At 45.9% G+C, this 18,848-nt stretch overlaps 1 protein-coding gene across 9 annotated transcripts; it reads right to left on the bottom strand.

The window, feature by feature from the left end:
- Positions 1–841: 841 nt before the first annotated feature.
- Positions 842–17,225, bottom strand: PGBD1 (piggyBac transposable element derived 1). 9 transcript variants are annotated; one of them, XM_062184757.1, is made up of 8 exons: positions 16,789–17,225; positions 13,857–14,105; positions 11,673–13,760; positions 10,658–10,784; positions 9,524–9,612; positions 6,293–6,419; positions 5,572–5,668; positions 843–3,596 (listed from the first exon to the last, which is right to left on the bottom strand). In XM_062184757.1, exons 3-8 carry the CDS (start codon positions 12,066–12,068, stop codon positions 2,015–2,017), a joined length of 2,418 nt encoding a protein of 805 aa, XP_062040741.1. In that variant the 5' UTR covers positions 12,069–13,760; positions 13,857–14,105; positions 16,789–17,225; the 3' UTR covers positions 843–2,014. The 9 variants fall into 9 exon arrangements, with proteins under 9 accessions (XP_062040757.1, XP_062040755.1, XP_062040741.1 ...); XM_062184750.1 differs by having other exon boundaries at positions 844–3,596; positions 10,658–10,802; positions 11,673–12,082; XM_062184744.1 differs by having other exon boundaries at positions 844–3,596; positions 10,658–10,802.
- Positions 17,226–18,848: the final 1,623 nt, after the last annotated feature.

Consider the following 18,848-nt stretch of genomic DNA (forward strand, 5'->3'; position numbering starts at 1 on the left):
GGAGCTGAAGCCTGAGCCAGAAGTAAATCCAGGTCTCCCACATAGGCGGCAGGAACCCAATTTCTTGAGGCATCACTATTGCCTCCCAGGATCTGTACTGACAGACGCCGGAGTCAGGAATCAATGCAGGTGTCAACTGCTAGGCTAAATGCTGCTTCTAACAGGCCTCTTCTACTGTGTAAACTGACCTAATAAAATCTTACGTCACAGTTTGTCTTCATCTCTCATCCCATATTCTGCATTTCCACTCCCCATCCCCATCCAGGAGAAAAGTACTGTTCTGCAGTACTTTAAAAATCGTGATTTATTTGTATAGCTAAAATTTCCCACCAAGCTGCAAGGTTTACGAAGTATCCTGAGTGATTTCAGGTCCAGTCTGGGTTGCAAGAGATTTCCTGGAAGCTTACTGACACATCCTGAACAAAATTACGATGCAAGGCAGCAGTGTGTAGGCACCATGAAAGTGGTGTGGACAGAAGCACCACCAATGTTCAGTACAATGCTGGGGCAGAGTAGACAGATTACTCTTTAAGCAAACAGCTACAGGGAACTGTCCATTCCTAAGCTAAAGGTGACGACGGGGCCAGCGCTGTGGCATAGCGGGTAAAGCCACCACCTGCTGTGCTGGCATCCCATAGGGGCACCAGTTCGAGTCCCAGCTGCTCCACTTTCAATCCAGCTCTCTGCTATGGCCTGGGAAAGCAGTAGGAAATGGCCCAAGTCCTTGGGCCCCTGCACCCACGTTGGAAGACCCAGAGGAAGCACCTGGCTCCTGGCTTCAGATTGGCACAGTTCTGTCGGTTGCAGCCAACTGGGGAGTGAACCAGCAGACAGACCTCTCTCTGCCTCTCCTTCTCTCTCTCTGTCTAACTGACTTTCAAATAAATAAATCTTAAAAAAAATAATAAAGGTGTTGACCTCTTCTGCAATGGGACTTTTGTAGGTGGGCTCTTACATATACCAGACACTTCATCACTTCAAAGCAGAAACTAGCCAGACCAATTACAGAAAATAATGACCTTCTATTTTCTTTGAGAATCTTGTGTTGAATCTGTGAATTTGTCTGTTTACACATGGCTTACACTTCCATCACAACTATGCATGTCAAGAATTCAAGCCTCATCACTTGCCTTTCTGTCAGGAATGGGACTATAAATGGTAGGAATTGAAAGCAAATGAAGTTACTGTGATTATAACCCATGGAAATGAGGGAATCAGGGAATCAGTCTTCCTTTACCCGGTAGACTAATACCAGATTTTAACACGAGGAAGTCACAATTCCTACGGTTTGCCTTTTCCATTTCTCGTTGGATTATCTATCACTGGTGACCCTAATTCCAGACCCATTCACTAATCTCCTTCAGTAGTTTCATCAGGAGTATGATGTCAACTTAACTCATGACTCTCTCCCTTTTTTGACTTCTGCTGCTAACTCACAGTTGGAGCAGGACCCACTTTGCATACCACAGGCATTGCTCTACCTTTGGACTTTTCTTCATGGTTCTCTCCTCTCTGAACATCCAGACGGCTCTCCTCACCTACCCACAACCTGACCCAGTTTTCTCACCAATGCTGGAGTCTTCAGCCTCTTATCACCCATGTTTTATTTAGATCATTACTGTTTATGGGCTCTACTTCTATTTTGGACTGTAGATTTAGTGCCATTCTATAGTACTGACATTGCCTCCATTTTTAAATTGGCATTCTCTAAAGAAAATGTTTTTAAAGAGGCAGGATTTCATTCTTTTAACTGCACAAAATAATCCAGCAAATAAGTGATTTCCCACACCTGACACAAAATTAGACAGAGAAAGGTACCACTGGAGTTCAACATTTTCACAGGTAATTTTTATAATAGTATTTGAAATTCTATATAAACATCTGATTTAAAAATACTACTTAATTACTTAGTTTCATTATATACATCAAATTTGCTTTGGTAGGATACAATCTAATGTGTAGTTAAAATTTTCTGTGTCTTGTTAAGGTCCATTCTACTTCCATTTTATCTGCCTTAATCTGGCAGATTAGTATCATGTCCCAAGTAGAAATGGGCAACGCATCTTCGAAAATCCAGTAGGTCTAGAGAGGCACCTGGGTTGCAGGCTCTGTGTAACTGCCATGCGTTGTTCATAGCTACATCAATCATGTAGCTCACCAAAATTGAGTACCACTTCTTGCTCCTTATTCTTACCCTATATTTGGAAATAATTTGATCCATTTTAGCTACACCTTTCCTGCATTCATCAAACAATTTCACAATGGACGGTTGACTTACCTGAGGGATCTCTTTATCATCAGCAAAACAACTTATCTCACTAACTGGTTCTATGCCTACAGCATTGGAGCACAGACTGATAATGTCATCACCATGCCAACGGCACAAAATTATCTCATCATTTTCTTCCACTCGAAAATCAAAATGCCCCTTCTTCATTTTTCTCATATGTTCTGTGTTCATCAGTGGACATTTTTCAGTCCTATTCTCACGTATTGTTCCTGTTGCCTTCACGCCCTTTTTCTTCAAAGCTGACACTAATTTGACACTTGTAAAGAAGCTATCAAAACACAGGTGATAGGGATACTGACCTCTCTCTAAAAGGACATCAGCAAAATTCATCACTAGATTTCCACCTAATCCAAGATCAAGATCCTTATCTGCCTCCATAGTTGATTCTTCTTGATAGGGCTCAAACCAAACCAGATAACCCTGTGTGGTTGTGCCACACCAAATTTTATAGCCGATTCTAATAGGCTTTCCATTCAGGAATTGGTCACTATCAAAGCATTCACACATTGATTTATCAAAGCTGTAATATTCTTCTAGGGGGGCATACAAGAGGAAATTTTTATTCATTTGCTTTATGAGAGGCCTCAATTTTGAAAACTTATCCTTTTGATCTAGGTGGCTGTTATCTGCAAAATGCAAGTATGAGAAAATCAATTCAAATCTATCCCTTCTAATGGCATCTCTGACCAGGTTCTGATCAGCATCAGAGACTTCCCAATACATTTCCCTCCTGGGACGCCTTACAAATCCACTCCAAAGCAGGACACCAAACACACACCTCATTTCCTGAACTGTGACTTCCAAGTTGACATTTTTTTGAGAAGCATAATTATTGGTTTCATTGACAATCAAATTGAATGTTTCATCATCAAAAAATAACTCAAAGAGCTCTACCGGGTTCAACTTTTCACTCTTGAGATTTAAAAGTCCAGAATCCAATGCCGACCAGCTTGGAAAGTTGGGTTGAATGTCTCGTTTAGTCCAGTTCCTCTCTGGGACACCAGACACCTTCGGCTTCTTTTGAGCAGGCTGGGTCTCGGACTCGTTATCTTCCTCCACATCTGAGTCATCAGAAAATGCGAGTCCTTGGAGCAATTCACTCACTCGAGCTTTGTCCTTTTTTCTCCCTTTCCGGGTAATGTCTCCTGCGGCATACTGCAAGGATGCGATGTGCATCCGGGCCCACGAATCCCGTGGGAGACGGGCCTTCAGCGTGTTCAAATGGGAGACCGTCCTTTCAGTGGGAACAGCAGTACTACAAGGGATGTGAGGTGTGCAATCTCTGGGAAAGTAAAAAGAGTACACGCTACCAAGTCCTCGTCTCAGCCACTCACACATGACAAATCTGAAGCGGAAATCTTTTGTAACCCAGGGCAGGACAGGAAGAGGGTTGGGGGGTTGGCTGCTTGTCACTGCTCAGAATTCTGTAGGGAGGATTTCAGGTAGAATTAAATTTTCTGGCCTCTCCCACGTCTCACTCACTCCTCAGGTCCTAACTAATTGTGGATTCTGGGAGAAGCAAATCTGACATCCTTAGTGCAGCCCCTCCCTCTACAGACATTTCATTTTCCTTTCTGCCCTGTTCAGGAAGACACCTGCTCTACTCCTTCTGTGCTAGTGCAAGCTTGTTTAGCTCTGTCTCTGAGCCACTTCCTCCAGGCTAGCTTCTGTCAGTAGAAAAGTTGAGGCTTCCAGAAGCATCTGTTGTACTCCCATGTCCCTGTCAATGGTTCCTAAACTTGGACAAGGAAGGAGGTGGTAATTTATCCAGTCTCCTCACACCTCTCAGAGAATTTGTGAACACAGGAGGAATTAGCCTCTCCTAGCTCGAGAGTCATCTGGTGACATATTTCTCTTGGGGAAAAAAAAAAAAAAAAAGGAACTCAAATTCATTGCAAATGAACGGATTTGTATGGGGTTTTCAAGGAAGTAAACTAAATTTTTAAAGTTTTCTTTAATTCTAGATATTTGCATTTACTAGTGTCTTATCTGTAAACTAGTCTACTTTTAGGAGACAAAAGGAGCAAGAAGTTGTAAGAAGAGTGTGTTTTAATTTAACTCGCACTACATGTATGTATTTACTAATGCATTTACCGTTCTGGGTGTCTTCAGTGTCTACATGCATATCGCTTTCAACACATTCATCCCAGAGGCCCCTGACATTCTCCACTTTGGCAGCAGTCTTTAAATTCTGTCATGCACAGAGCCTTTCCACAGCAGAACTCTAGACTCCCAGAGCTACAAGTGCATTAAGCCCAATCTGGTGAGGGAAATGGGAAAACGAGTGAGGCAAGGAAGTAGGGTGGGAGATGAGCAGGGAGGTGCAGATCTGAGTAGGCAGGAGCTTCGACATCATGGTTAAGCTGCTGCACAAATGTGGAATAGCTCACCTTCAGACTGTTACAGACATCGTGAGCCACGGCTTCAGTTACCTGATGCTGAATGCACATGACAGGCACAGTAGCACACTCCTATTCTCCAGTTATAACTCCGCACCAAGCCCCTGAGTATTAGATTTCTTTTTAGTGGAGCGTGGCTCAGTCCTCACTAGCTTAATGAAAATTTTACATCTCCTAAGCTTCAAGTCATTTCAACTTTAGCTGAGAGTTAGTTTCCTGCTTCCTTAAAATGACCAAACATCAGTACTGCCCTGCTCCTTAGCCTAAGTATCCCACCTGTTTGCTTTCTCCTTTTTTCTCAAGTCTCTAAGGAGTTAATGGCCTCACCAGAAGCCAACCCTCTGCCTGGGATTTGCTCCCTATCTTTCAGTTTTAGGAGTATGTGTTACACTGACTCATTCCCACAACTAACATTCATGAAACACCTGCTCCTATCGTTAATTTTCCTCTTTATCAGAGTGACTTTCCTTTTGATCCATCTCTTGTTCAGCTCTCCTAACAGAGGTTGAAAACACCCTCTTTGTTCTAGTTTTTCTTTCTTAACTGTCATGGCAGCCTCGCCTGCAGATATTCTCTCCCATCTAAATTCTCTTTGTGTTTGTTTATCTACAGCTCCATGAAAACATAAGGAAGCCCGAGGAAGAATTATCAAGCAGGACTGACTGGGTCAGGAGTCAAGTGTGTACTCCCTGAAGGTTTTGTACAATTATGTATATTGACAGGACACCCTCTTGGCATCCATCTCCTGTGATCACAGAAGTGATGGTGGCTTCTGTCCTGTACTCTTCTGGGGAAGCAGGCTTTTCACTGATTAGTTTCTTTTGTTTCATTCCAATTCAGTCTTAGATCTATGATTTGATCTACCAGAGCCAGAACACTCACCTGTTGGGTTCTGCTGAAGTCTTTCCACCCTGTTCCATTTCTTTGGAAGTTTCTTGCTCTACGTTAGTCAATCCATCTTTAGTCACAATTTCTTCATCTGTAATAGTACATTAGTGATTGAAATGTCACCTGTTACACGAATTTAGGAAAAAACCCTCCAGGGTAAGGAATAGATATGCCAAATTAAAATAAAACATTGATAGGTACCTCAGGGGTCACGGTCTCAAGAAGCCTACAAAATAAGGTAGAGTATGGGAGGAAATAAGAAAAATCATTTAGGGCACCAAAGTCCTGCTGGGGAGGGGGCCCTGCGGGGCACAGTACATTCAAGGAAATTTAAACATGGCCAAAACTGCTCTCAGAGAACTTCCCTGTGGTGAACTACAGGGACCAGACAGAAGCATCCGTAGGGTTCCCCTATGTAAAGGGATATCTGAAAACAACAAGTTATACGGACCCCTTGATAGGGAAGTAAAAAAGAAGCCAAGGAGGAATTACTGTGGGACTTGGGGAAGGAGGCTCAGAGACGCTCACAGTAAGCAGGGTGGTTCCACAACAGAAGAAAATGTGATTGGGAGGGACGCCAGGTGGCAAAGGCTGAGCCAAGTCCAGGAGCAGAGGCCAGAGGAAAGGAAGGGTGAGGGTCTGCAGGAAGCATGGGCCATGTCAGTGATGGGAGAAGGACAGCAAACACAAGGGAGCAGCCAGAGCCCGTCCTTACTCATCAGACTGACGCAGGTCATCTTCTGGGCCAAGTTCTCATGCAGGTTCTTCTTTGCCAGAGCCAGACGTGACCACCCCTCAGGGGCAAAAGCTGGACTTCCCTCTCCCTCGGTCTTCACCAACATCTAAAAGGCAAACAATGGTTTCCTAGCTTTCACTGTGCTGAACACCACAATGCAGCCCAATGGTGTCCTCAGGGCATTCTGTAGGAATTTTGTGGGAACCTTTCTGGGTATAGCATGATGCCCCATCACCACTTCATGGCAGTGCCATTCAGAGGGTGAGGCCAGAAATGCTAGACAGCCTGCCACGGGTCCCCTGTCCCATGGTCCCACGTTACAGCACACTGTCCCACATCCTGCAGGACTTCTGGGAGTACTGCTGAATAAACCCATAATCAATATCAAGCAGACACACTTAATTCTAAGAATCTTGAAATTTTTTTACAGCATAAAACTGGGGAACGAGTAATTTAATCATGTTACAGTGAAGGAGGCTTACATGGAATAGAGACATCACCAAACTTGATTCATTTAATGTGTTCTCACTTTTTTAAAAAAAGATTGTATCTATTTATTTCAGAGGTAGAGAGGCAGAGGCAGAGGTAGAGGCAAAGGCAGGGAGAAAGAGAGAGAGAGAGAGGGAGAAAGGGGGGGAGAGAGAGAGAGAGAGAGAGAGAGAGAGAGAGAGAGAGAGAGAAAGGTCTTCCATCCACTGGTTCACTCCCCAGATGGCTGCAATGGCTGGAGCTGGGTGAATCCGAAGTCAGGAGCCAGAAGCTTCTTCCAGATCTTCCACGTAGGTGCAGGGGCCCAAACACTTGGGCCATCTTCCACTGCTTTCCTAGGCCACAAGCAGAGAGCTGGATCTAAAGAGGAGTAGCCAGGACAGGAACTGGCATCCCATATGGCATTTCAGCGCCAGCGCTGTGGCACAGTAGGTTAATCCTCCACCTGCGGTGCTGGCATCCCATATGGGAGCCTGTTCTAGTCCCGGATGCTCCTCTTCCAGTCCAGCTCTCTGCTGTGGCCTGGGAAAGCAGTAGAAGATGGCCCAAGTCCTTGGGCCCCTGCACCCGTGTGGGAGACGGGAAGAAGCATCTGGTTCCTGGCTTCGGATTGGTGCAGCTCCAACCGTTGTGGCCATTGGGGAGTGAACCAATGGATAGAAGACCTTTCTCTCTGTTTCTCCCTCTCACTGTCTGTAAGTCTACCTCTCAAATAAATAAATAAAAACTCTTTAAAAAAATACAATATTGTAGTTACTAGAAATGTAACTGAACTGATTACAAATATATAATTGAGAAGTTATGAGACTTGGAACTTGGTATAAATGCAGAGCTCTCATTGAGTCTCATTAATAAATACCATTTCAAAATATTTCAAAAGCAGTCATAAGATATCTGGGTTAGAAATATTTATTTGGGTGGTATCTATGGTTTTCTACCTTTATCTGACTCTGTCCCCAAAGACCTATCACTTGGCTTTTTATTACTCTCCTGACTTTCTGCTCCATTTTCCAGCATTTTTCCTCTCCCCTGTTGCCTGACAGGGCCACAGTGCCCAGAATTTTACAGACTGAATGTCTGTTTTGCTACCAGGAGTGGGGGAGGGCTTAAGACAGATGTGTTTTCTTTTTCTTATCACTCCACCAGTCCTAAGTCAAAGTAGAGAATTATTCTGATACTAAAAAGTCCACCTCCTTTAAATCTTTTCCCTTTGTCAATTCATTGGCCTCAACTTATTTATATTGGTGTCCTTGGGCTCTCATAACAAAGTGGCAGAAATGTGATAGAATTTTATTCTCTCACACTTCTGGAGACTCTAGGTCCGAAATCAAGGCATCAGCAGGGCCATGCTGTCTCTGACAGCTCTAAGGGAGGGCTTCCCTGGCCCCTCCTAGCTTCTGGTGGTTGCTGGCAATGCACAGTGTTCCCTGAGCTTGTAGATGGACCACACAACCCTGCCTCTCTCCTCACATGGCATTTTCCCTCTTCAGATGGCCTTCTTATAAGGACACTAGTCACTGGGTTTAGTATCCAGTATAACCTCATGGATTACATCTACAAAGAGTCTATTTCCAAATCAGGTCACATTCACAGGTTCATAGGATTAGGACTTCAACACCTCTTGTGGGAGACATAATTCAAGCCACATCTTACCCCTATCTCAATTAAGGTTCTTTTTTTCTTTTTTCTTTTCTTTTCTTTCTTTCTTTTCCTTTTTCTTCTTCTCTTTTTCTCTTTCTCTCTTTCTTTCTTGTCTTTAATTATCTGATTCAAAACTAATTTTTTCTTTTTAAAAAATATTTTTTTAATTTTATGTATTTGAAAGACAGAGATACAGAGAGAGAGGAGAGAGAGGTCTTGCATCTGCTAGTTCACTCCCCAGATGGCCACAGGCCAGAGCTGGGCCAGTCTGAAGCCAGAAGCCAGGAGCTTCTTCCAGGTCTCCCATGTGGGTGCAGGGACCCAAGCACTTGGGCCATCCTCCACTGCTTTTCCAGGCACATTGGCAGGGAGCTGGATCAGAAGCAGAGCAGGCAGGACTCGAACTGGTGCCCAAATGAGATCCCGGCACTGTAAGCAAAGGCTTTGTCCTCTACATCACAGCACTGGCCCCTCAATACTAATTTCATTCTACTGTTCACCTATACCAGGGCCCTTCAATTTTTTGAGACTTCTGATTCTTTTATTTCTCCTAAATTTAGATGTACTGTTTATATATTAGGGTAAACATCTAATTACTTTGTTATCGGCTCAGGTATTATCATGTCCAAGAATTTTCATTTTGAAATACATAATTTTGGGGTGAATTAGTTAGATATGTGCTGACCACTGACAGTTATAAAGCAATGTGAGAAAATGTCCTGCTTCTTAAGCTGGAGAGAGAAACCAGAGACCCCTAAAGATAAAATATCACTCGTCATCAAGTCAGTGGAGGTGCTCTTGGAAACGAGAGGCCTCACTCCACCCCTGCCTGCCATACCCTGAGATCTGGATGCACCCTCTAAGCATGGTATGAAATGAGGTAAAAGCACATAATCAACACAAGCCCTGGGATGACACACACATGATCTGTGACACTCCGTGACACAGTGAAAGCAGATGCACTGTGCCACCTGAAATGTTTTCGGGGTAAGGAGCATGAGCCAACAGAAGAGCAAAGAACCAGTTAGGGAGAGGGAGGGCTGCTACTGAGGTTTCCACAAGCCTGGGCACTCTGCTCACCTGGAACCTGGCTGGGTTTAGCTCAGGCACTGCTGCTTTGTCTCTGGAGCTTTCTTCCTGGAGAATGGCTGGTCCCTGAGGAGTAAACCCTGGAGAGCAAGTGAGATAAGATGACCTTTAGGAGTACCCTTTGTTACCCACCCCTGAGTCTCACATTTGCTAAATATCTAAACTGAGATGTGGACCTTACTGTTTTCACTGTGTCAGGGGCCTGAAATTCTACAACTTTATAAAGTCCCACCCACAAGACTGAGTGGAGTTTATAAACTTGTAGTAAGTGGATGCATTTTCACATACATAAACTAAACAATCAAGATTAAATAAAGAGAGGGGAAGAAAGGTGAAAAAGCTAAGAGCAAGCAGATAACACAGAATGGAGCAGAGACAAGACAAAGGAGATGCAGGACGTCTGGGAGCAGCAGCCAATCTACTGAGAGCAATTCCCACAGAAGGGTGTGACCAAGAGCCATAGCCTCTGCCCAACTCTACTAACAGCTGGGGAAATGAGTGCTTCCTGTGGAGAAGTACAGTGTTACACAATATCCATTCCAGCCTATGCCTGAACCACTCTGTTTGGTAGAGTATAATTAGAACTGTAGAATAGAGACATGTGGTAGAGAAAGTTTTGGTCAAATGTTAGATTAAAATTCAAGAGGTAGATTTGGCTCTGTTGACACCAGACAAGTCATTTAAACTCTCTGATGTACAGTTTTCATAACTATTAATTGACGGTATGAATAAGACCTTAGAAGTCTAACATTTTACAATTCCCAGATTTTAAAAGCCTGCTTAGATACAGGGTGAGACAGAAAACAGAATGATGTTGGTCAAAGGGTACAAAATTGCAGTTATAAAACTAGTAAATTCTGAAGATGTAACACATCATATGATTATAGCAAATAACAACATATTGCATATTTGAAATTTGCTGGGAGGTCTTACGTAATATTCTTACACACACTCATGAGGTTAACTGTGAGGTAACAATGACAACTTCTGGTAATCATTTCACAATGCATATAAAAACAGAAACAAAAACTTGAAGATACACACAACAAGTTTCTACTAAGAAGACATGCAGCTATTGGTGGCTTGGTCCCTCTGTCCTCACTAAACTCACCCTCTGGCACTCACCACTCACTTCTTGGGGAAGCTGTGGAGGTTCACACTTCAGGGTGGTTACCTCAGGCAACAGCTGGAGACCCTGACACTCCAAAGAGGTTCCTTGATATTCTGTTACCACTAGGTGCATGTCTTGTCCCTGAATGTAGAAAGAGGCCTGGAGACAAACGATTCACCTTGAAAAGGCATCCTAAAGGAAACTGGACTAAACAGCAGATAGGGATTACCATAAACTCCATCTAATCCTCTAAAGACACTACAAGTGGGATACAGGTGTTAATTTATTCAGCAAATATGGCCTGCACACCTACAAAGAGTCAGGCCCTGTTCTATGTGCTGGGGATGCAGCAGCAAACACGGCAGGTAAGACAGACAAAGAATCCCTGCCCAGAAAAAGGACACAAAAAACAGACGGATGATAAACCAGTGTGTGAATGGATAAGTACACTGTCTCAGAAGGTCTCCCACAAATTACTTAGGGAAGATGGTAATTTTCTTGTGGGGAAATCTGTCAGATTCCACTGTAAACTCATCAGTAATGGGATAAACCATTATGTTTGCTTCCTGAAGTGATAAACTAAGGAGACTACATCAGCTCTACGACATGCAAGCCAAAATGTACAGGCTAGAACTAATCATGAGAAAATAAAAAACAAATCGAAAACTCCAATAAAACAAGAGTACATGTTTCAAAAACATCAATGTCATGACAGAGAAAGACTGAGCAAATTCATGCAACTAAATGCAACACGTAATGCTGGCTTATATCCTGGATCAATAGAATTAACTCTACAAACAACACTACTGGGACAACATAGTTGAAAAGAGTATGTGCAGGACAGGGGAACAATACACAGCATGAAACAAATGTTAACAACCGGTGAATCTGGGTGAGGAGTGAACGTTATTTGTATTGTTCTCCCAATGCTTCTATAGGTTATAAATTACTTCTAAATAAAAAGTTAAAAATGAACAGACACACGTTTCCATTTCTTCTTCCACACCATATCACACATTCCCTTCCCACCTGCTGTCCCGCGTCTCCACGTTCTGTCGCAAGATTCTCCAGCATGGTCACTGCCTCCTCCCCACTCTGCAGAGGATACATCTGCATCCAGGCCTGCAGTTCCTTGGGCAGGATGGTCAGGAACTGCTCCAGCACCAGCAGCTCCAGGATCTGCTCTTTCGTGTGCATCTCTGGTCTCAACCATTGACGACAAAGTTCTCGGAGCTGTGCCATAGCTTCTCGGGGACCAGGTGCCTCCTGGTAGCAGAACTGCCGGAAACGTAGGCGGCAAAGCTCCTGAGTGTGGGGGCTGCCCTCCTGGGAGCTGTACCCCTGCTCCCAGGTGGGGTCTTCCACCTTCACTTTCACAAGGCCATCTTCATTTTCAGGAGCAGAGCCTGGCAAAGCTTCATACATGTTGAGTTTAGAGGCTAGAAAAAGGTTCACTTATCTAAGGTCTATGCTTCCAGAATGTTTTCCCAAATATACATCTCAGGCATAGGAACTGATCAATAACATGTACATTACAAAAGCTTCAAAACTGTGCAACTTAACTTATATCTTTGTTCTCACTGTAGGACACACTCAAAAATTGAGACTGCTTGCCTCAACTATTGGAGAATTGAACCCTAAGTATTCCTTGAACACTAAAGGGGTTGAACCTAGAGAAAAGGGATATAGAATGAGGGAAGAAGGGTTAACAACAAAAATGCTTGAGCCCCTTACACTTCAGCAGAGGAAAGGGGTCACTTTACCGGGAAAGACCTACACAGGTGTCTTTGTGGATGGATAATACAGTCCTGGAATTCACTTATCTCTGCATATTGAGTATTTTAGTTTAAATGTAGGTGTGGTAGACTATAAGTCTCCTATCCCCAAACACCTTTTGCAATCAGAATTTTCCACTCACTTCTCCAGCAGGAGGTGGAGTCTATTTCTCCTTCCCTGATGTGTTTTAACCAATGAAAAGTGGCAGAAATGACACTGCAAGAGAGAAAATGTCCCTACAGCTCTTGGCACACTGCCATACTGTGAGGAAGCCCAAGCTGGCCATATAGAGTTCACGTGGATCAAAACCAAGGCTTCCAAGCTAAAGCCCACCTAGGCCTAGTGCCCAGATGATTCACCAGTTGAATGCAGCTATATGAGGGTACTTCAAAAAGTTAATGGAAAAATGAAATTAAAAGACAAGGGACCGGCATTGTGGCACAGCAAGGAAAGCCACCACCTACAATGCTGGCATCCCATATGGGTGGGAGTTTTTGTCCCAGCTGCTCCACTTCCAATCCAGCTCCCTGCTAATAGCCTGGGAAAGGCAGCAGAGGATGGCCCAAGTGTTTGGGGACCCTGTCACCCAAATGGGAGACCCAGATGAAGCTCCTGACTCCTGGCTTTGGCCTGGCCAGCTTGGGCCGCTACAGCCATTTGGGGAGTGAACCAGAGGATGGAAGATCTCTCTCTTCCTCTCTTAACTCTGACTTTCAAAATAAACAAATTTCCTGCTGTGCTGGCATCCCATATGGGCGCCGGTTCGAGTCTTGACTGTTCCACTCCCAATCTAGTTCTCTGCTATGGCCAGGGAGAGAAGACAGCCCAACTCCTTGGGCCACTGCACCCTCATGGGAGACCTGGAAGAAGCTCCTGCCTCCTGGTTTCGGATCAGTTCAGCTCCAGCCATTGTGGCTATTTGGGGAGTGAACCAGCAGATGGAAGACCTCTCTCTCTCTCTTTCTCTGCTTCTCTGTAACTCCGCCTTTCAAATAAATAAATAAATGTTTAAAAAATATATGTAAGGGCCGGCACTGCGGCTCACTAGGCTAATCCTCCGCCTGCAGCGCCGGCACCCCAGGTTCTAGTCCCGGTTGGCGCACCACATTCTGTCCCAGTTGCTCCTGTTCCAGTCCAGCTCTCTGCTGTGGCCTGGGAAGGCAGTGGAGGATGGCCCAAGTGCTTGGGCCCTGTACCCACATGGGAGACCAGGAGGAGGCACCTGGCTCCTGGCTTCAGATCAGCGCCACGCGCCGGCTGTAGTGACCACTTGGGGGGTGAACCAACGGAAAAAGGAAGACCTTTCTCTCTGTTTCTCTCTCTCTCTCAGTCTAACTCTGCCTGCCAAAAAAAAAAAAAAAAAATTATATATACATATATATATACACACACACACATAATTAAAAGATAAGTTTATTTTGCTGCAAAAAATTTTACCTATGCAGTTTTTTCATAATGTGCATTTGCAGAGACGGCCGGGCCTCCTCGGGAGCTGAGGGCTGGCAGGTCGCCGGGCGCGGCCGCAGGTGCCCGGGGAGTCATCCCTGCCCCCGCCGCCTCGGCCCAGCCAGGACACGGTGTCCAGGCAATGGCCGAACGCGGGCACAGTGCTGAACTAAGGCGCTGGGCCAGCAAGCGGACGCGGCCGGGGTCCCTGGGTGGGCGGAGGCGATGGACCAGGACGGCCTGGAGGAAGAAGAGGAGTCACAGCCGCCGCGCTGCAGGCCAGGCCGCGGCTGCTGCCGCTGCCCATCTCGGCACTGTCAGCCTTCAGCTACGTCCGCCGCAGCGCCTGGACCCCAAGGAGTACAGCTACTACTACCGCCAGGGCCAGTTGGGGATTATTTCCCTCTACGACTGCGTTTTTAAAAGGAAGCTCGATTATAATCAGAAACTGCACCGAGGCCGGCGCCGTGGTTCAACAGGCTAATCCTCCGCCTTGCGGCGCCGGCACACCGGGTTCTAGTCCCGGTTGGGGCGCCGGATTCTATCCCGGTTGCTCCTCTTCCAGGCCAGCTCTCTGCTATGGCCTGGGAAGGCAGTGGAGGATGGCCCAAGTCCTTGGGCCCTGCACCCGCATGGGAGACCGGGAGAAGCACCTGGCTCCTGGCTTCGGATCAGCACGATGTGCTGGCCGCAGCGGCCATTGGAGGGTGAACCAACGGCAAAAAGAAAGACCTTTCTTTCTGTCTCTCTCTCTCTCACTATCCACTCTGCCTGTCCAAAAAAAAAAAAAAAAAAAAAAAAAGAAACTGCACCGAGATGACAGGGAGCACACAAAAGGCCTGGGACTTCATGTTAACAAGGAGGAACAACAGAGGCCCATGGGCATGCTGGCCTCCTCCGTCTACGGGAGCTGCTGAACCGGGACTTCCGCCGTGCCAACCATGTGCAGGCTGACTTCTACCGGAAGAATGACATCCCCAGCATCAAGGCACCTGGCTTTGGGCACATCGCTCCACCTGAGCTACCCTGCAGCCCACAGGGCAGTCAGGTACCTGGCAGCAAGGGAGGCTGCACGGAGAAGGATGGCACCCGGGGCCCTGTCCGCTCTTCTCAGGATGTATGAGTGACTCCAAATGAGACCAGCAGTAGAACTGACCAGTCAGCCTACAGATCCTGAGAAACTGTTTTCAGTCACTAAATTTAGGGTTTCCTTTAAGATAACTGAAACAGTACACACGTGTCAAGTTCCTTTTCTCTCTCTCCTTGCTTTCTCCTTTTGTGGTCTCTATCACAATGTCAATATCTGTCTCTTCCAAAACCACCCAAATCTCTGTCTGGTTCTAACTGACCTTTTACTTCCCTGACCTACAACTTGAAATGCCGGCAGGATACCTCCAGCTATAGGATTCTCCTGCACTATAATTTCAGTAGATCCCAAACTGAAATCCCCTCAAGGCTGTATTTCGCCATATATTTGTCCATTTCTATTCCTATCTGCCATCTTCCATGCATTTAGGATTAAAATCAGTCTATAGTCAAGTCTTTATACAAATTGCCTCTTTCAGCTGTTCTTTCCTTTTATCCTACTATTAGTTTAATTCACTAGGACAATAATTTTCTGTGTGATAGACCTGCTTGAGTCCCCTCTCTATATGGTCACAGGATTACTAGTTTCTCAATGCACAATTCTGACAACATTCAACACACTTCCTGTGACACTACGAAATATTTACTTGGTCTTTGTCCTCAAATCCGTGGAATCTTGGAAGTGAGGGTGTCTCTTTGTATGCTTAGGATCAACTGACAGCTGGAAGCTCCCAGGTAGCTTCAGGATGGGGGTGGTCACCAGAAGACTGAGGCAACATTAGCGTGCTGGGACTTCCAGCTCCAGCCCAGCCTCAGGGGAGTGGAGACAGGCTGAAGGTTGAGTTAATGGCCAAGAGCCAATGACTTAATCTCTGTAATGAAGGCTCCTCAACCCACAAGGAGAGGATTTGGGGACCTGCTGGACAGCAGAACATGTGGAGAGTGGTGTGCTCAAAGGGCCTGGATACTCCATGCCCCTTCTCGCATACTTTGCCCTGTGCAACTCTTCATCCATATCACTGGGAAAACCCTTTGCAATATACCAGTAAACACTGTATGCTTTCCTGAGTTCTGTGAGCCACCCTAGGAAATGAACCAAATCCAAAGAGAGGGTAATGGAAACACGGTTTACAACCAGTCCGTCAGAAGCACAATAAAACCACCTGGGGCTTATGGCTAACATAGGGAAGTGGGGCGCAGTCCTCTTGAGACTGAGCCCTCAACCCGTGGGATGTCACTCTCTCTCCAGGTAGAACATGTCACATGTGACTTGAATTAGAGGACACACACTCAGCTGGTGTCTGCTGCAGAACTCACTGTTTGGTTACCTGTCAGGGCAAACGTCAAGCAGGAAGAAGGCTTCTGTGTTGACTGTGGTGGTGTGAGTGCAAGGTTTGCTTTTCCTATCAACCTTCTCAAAGAACGTCTGAATACTGCTCCTTGGATGAAATTCAATCCCCCAGGTTCAATTTATCACTCAACTTTTCGAGTGCCTCATTATTTTCAGACATACTGCTAAGTCCTCATTTAAATTCACCTCTCCCTTCACGAAAGTCACTGCCATGCTGGCCACTCCACAAATCTCCATCTTCTCTATCCTTTATACCACCACTGTGCTTCCAATGGTAAATTCCCAACTCCTGTCCACATTTACAACCTTCCCTGAAAACCCCCAAGCCCAAAGTACAGACCGGGAAAACTATTCTGTCTCTAGGCCACGCAGGTGGAGGTGGGGTGTACCATACAAACCTGAACCCACCCCCCTCTCTCCATTTCACTTCACCCCAACATGCTCCTTAACACAGGAGCTTATATACTCTAAGAGCCCGGCACGTACCTGGTAGTCAACAAACACTGCTGGACTTCTTGACGAAGGCACGCAGATGCACCCGAGATGCCAGTAGCCAGGGCACCCTCGGGCGGAGGGGGCGGGCTGTATCTAAGACTGCACCCCTGCACCTTGCATAGAGCCTGGCACACGGTAGACACTCAATACGCGTGTGTGTTTAACTGCTGGCTAACAGACCATTAAAGTTTAGGGACTGTACACAACAAAGATGTAGCCGACCTCGCGAAAGGCTCGTCCCCACCGGAACGCGGAGGCCCGGGAGGTGCCGGCCAGTCTCCCCAGAGGCCGTGCCGCGGCGTCTCGCTGGCCGGGTGAGTCTCCCCGGGGCTCTCTGCGACGAGGACAAGGGCCGAGAGCGCTTCTCACACCTACAGCCGGGAGTCAACGGTCTCTGGTCTCCCGGTGCCGGCACTCAACGCGCAGCTTCCGGCGGCTCGCGCCTCTCTAGGAGCGCGGCCGCTCCTCTCTGTGGTGCGTCGGGCGGAGCGCCGCCGCCACGCCCGCCCGCGCCGGGCCTCGGCCAACGCGCGACGCCCTGGGCACCGGCACGGCCCGAGCGCGTCACGCGTTTACGGAGGGGCTTTCAGTTAAAACGCGACAGAATAGCAAACACAAAGAGTAAACTCGTTCTTCGGGAGTCTTCACAGAAATGGATAAGATCAATCAATAAATCAGGTCAGCGACCTGTACAAATTATTTTATGCAGATTATATATGTAAAGAATCAATTTGTGCGAAGATGGTAAAATGAGAAGTGCCTCATTCCCCAGAGTTAACCATTGTAAATGTTTTGTGCCTATCTACCCAGGTCCCTACCTGCCATATAGCATTTAATAAACCTCTTGTTTGGTGAAAAAGTACTCATGTATATATATTTTAAAACGCTTCACGGGATCACAATTTAATTTTGCAGCCCACAAAACATTTTTTTTTAATACTTATTTATTTAAAGGCAGAGTTACACAGAGAGAGGAGAGACAGATCTTCCATCTACTGGTTCACTCCCCAGATGGCCGCTATGGCCAGGAACCAGGAACCCGGAACCAGGAACCAGGAGCTTCATCTGAGTCTCCCTAAGCACTTGGGCCATCATCTGCTGCTTCCCCAGGGCGCATTAGCAGGGAGCTGGATTGGAAGTGGAGCAACTGGGACTCGAATCAGTGATGACACAGAATCCTGGCAAAGCAGGCTGCAGCTTTAACCTGCTGCACCACAGCACCAGCCCCCACAACTTATTCTTTAACAGCTAAATAGTATTCCATTGTACCGGCATACCTTAATTTACTTAATATCCCTGTTAATGTACAAGCTATTCTGTAGGCAACAGCATTCCATCTGTACTTTCTTTTGTGAATTCATTTCTAGGATAAACAATTGCACCAGTGCACCTGTTCAAAGGGCGTGTGCATTTGAAATTTTGGTATACAGGGGCATGTGTTTAGCACAGCAGTTAACATGCCCACATTCCACATCAGAAAATCTGGGTTTGAGCCTTGGCTTCTTTTCTGATTCCAGGTTCCTGCTGATATGCACTTGGGAGGCAGCGGAACTAGGGTACCTGCTACCCACATGAGAGACTCAGAGTTCTGAATTTCTGCTTTCAGTCTGCCCCAGCTCTGGCTGTTGCAGGCATGTTGTAGAATGAACCAACAGATGGAAGCTCTTTCTCTGTCTCTTACTGTCTCTCAAACTAAAATTAAAATTTAAAAATACAATTTTCAAGGACACTGCTCTTTAAGAATAAAAGGAAACTCTAGTGGAAAAATTAGCAAAGGAGGTGAACATGCCTTGTCATAAAGTCAAAATTATAAATGACCAATTAACATGTAAAAGGATACTCAATTCAGTAATAAAAATATAAAACATCAGGGGCCGGCATTGTGGCACCACTGGCCCTATATGAGAGTGCCAGTTCAAGTCCAGCTACTCTGCTTTTGATCCAACTCTCTGCTAATGCATTTGGGAAAGAAGCAAATGATGGCCCAAGTACTGAGATCCTGTCACCCCTGTGGGAGACCTGGATGGAGTTCCATGTTCTTGGCTTCGGCC

Source organism: Lepus europaeus, chromosome 3 (assembly GCF_033115175.1).
Source record: "Lepus europaeus isolate LE1 chromosome 3, mLepTim1.pri, whole genome shotgun sequence".
Lineage (NCBI taxonomy): Eukaryota > Metazoa > Chordata > Mammalia > Lagomorpha > Leporidae > Lepus > Lepus europaeus.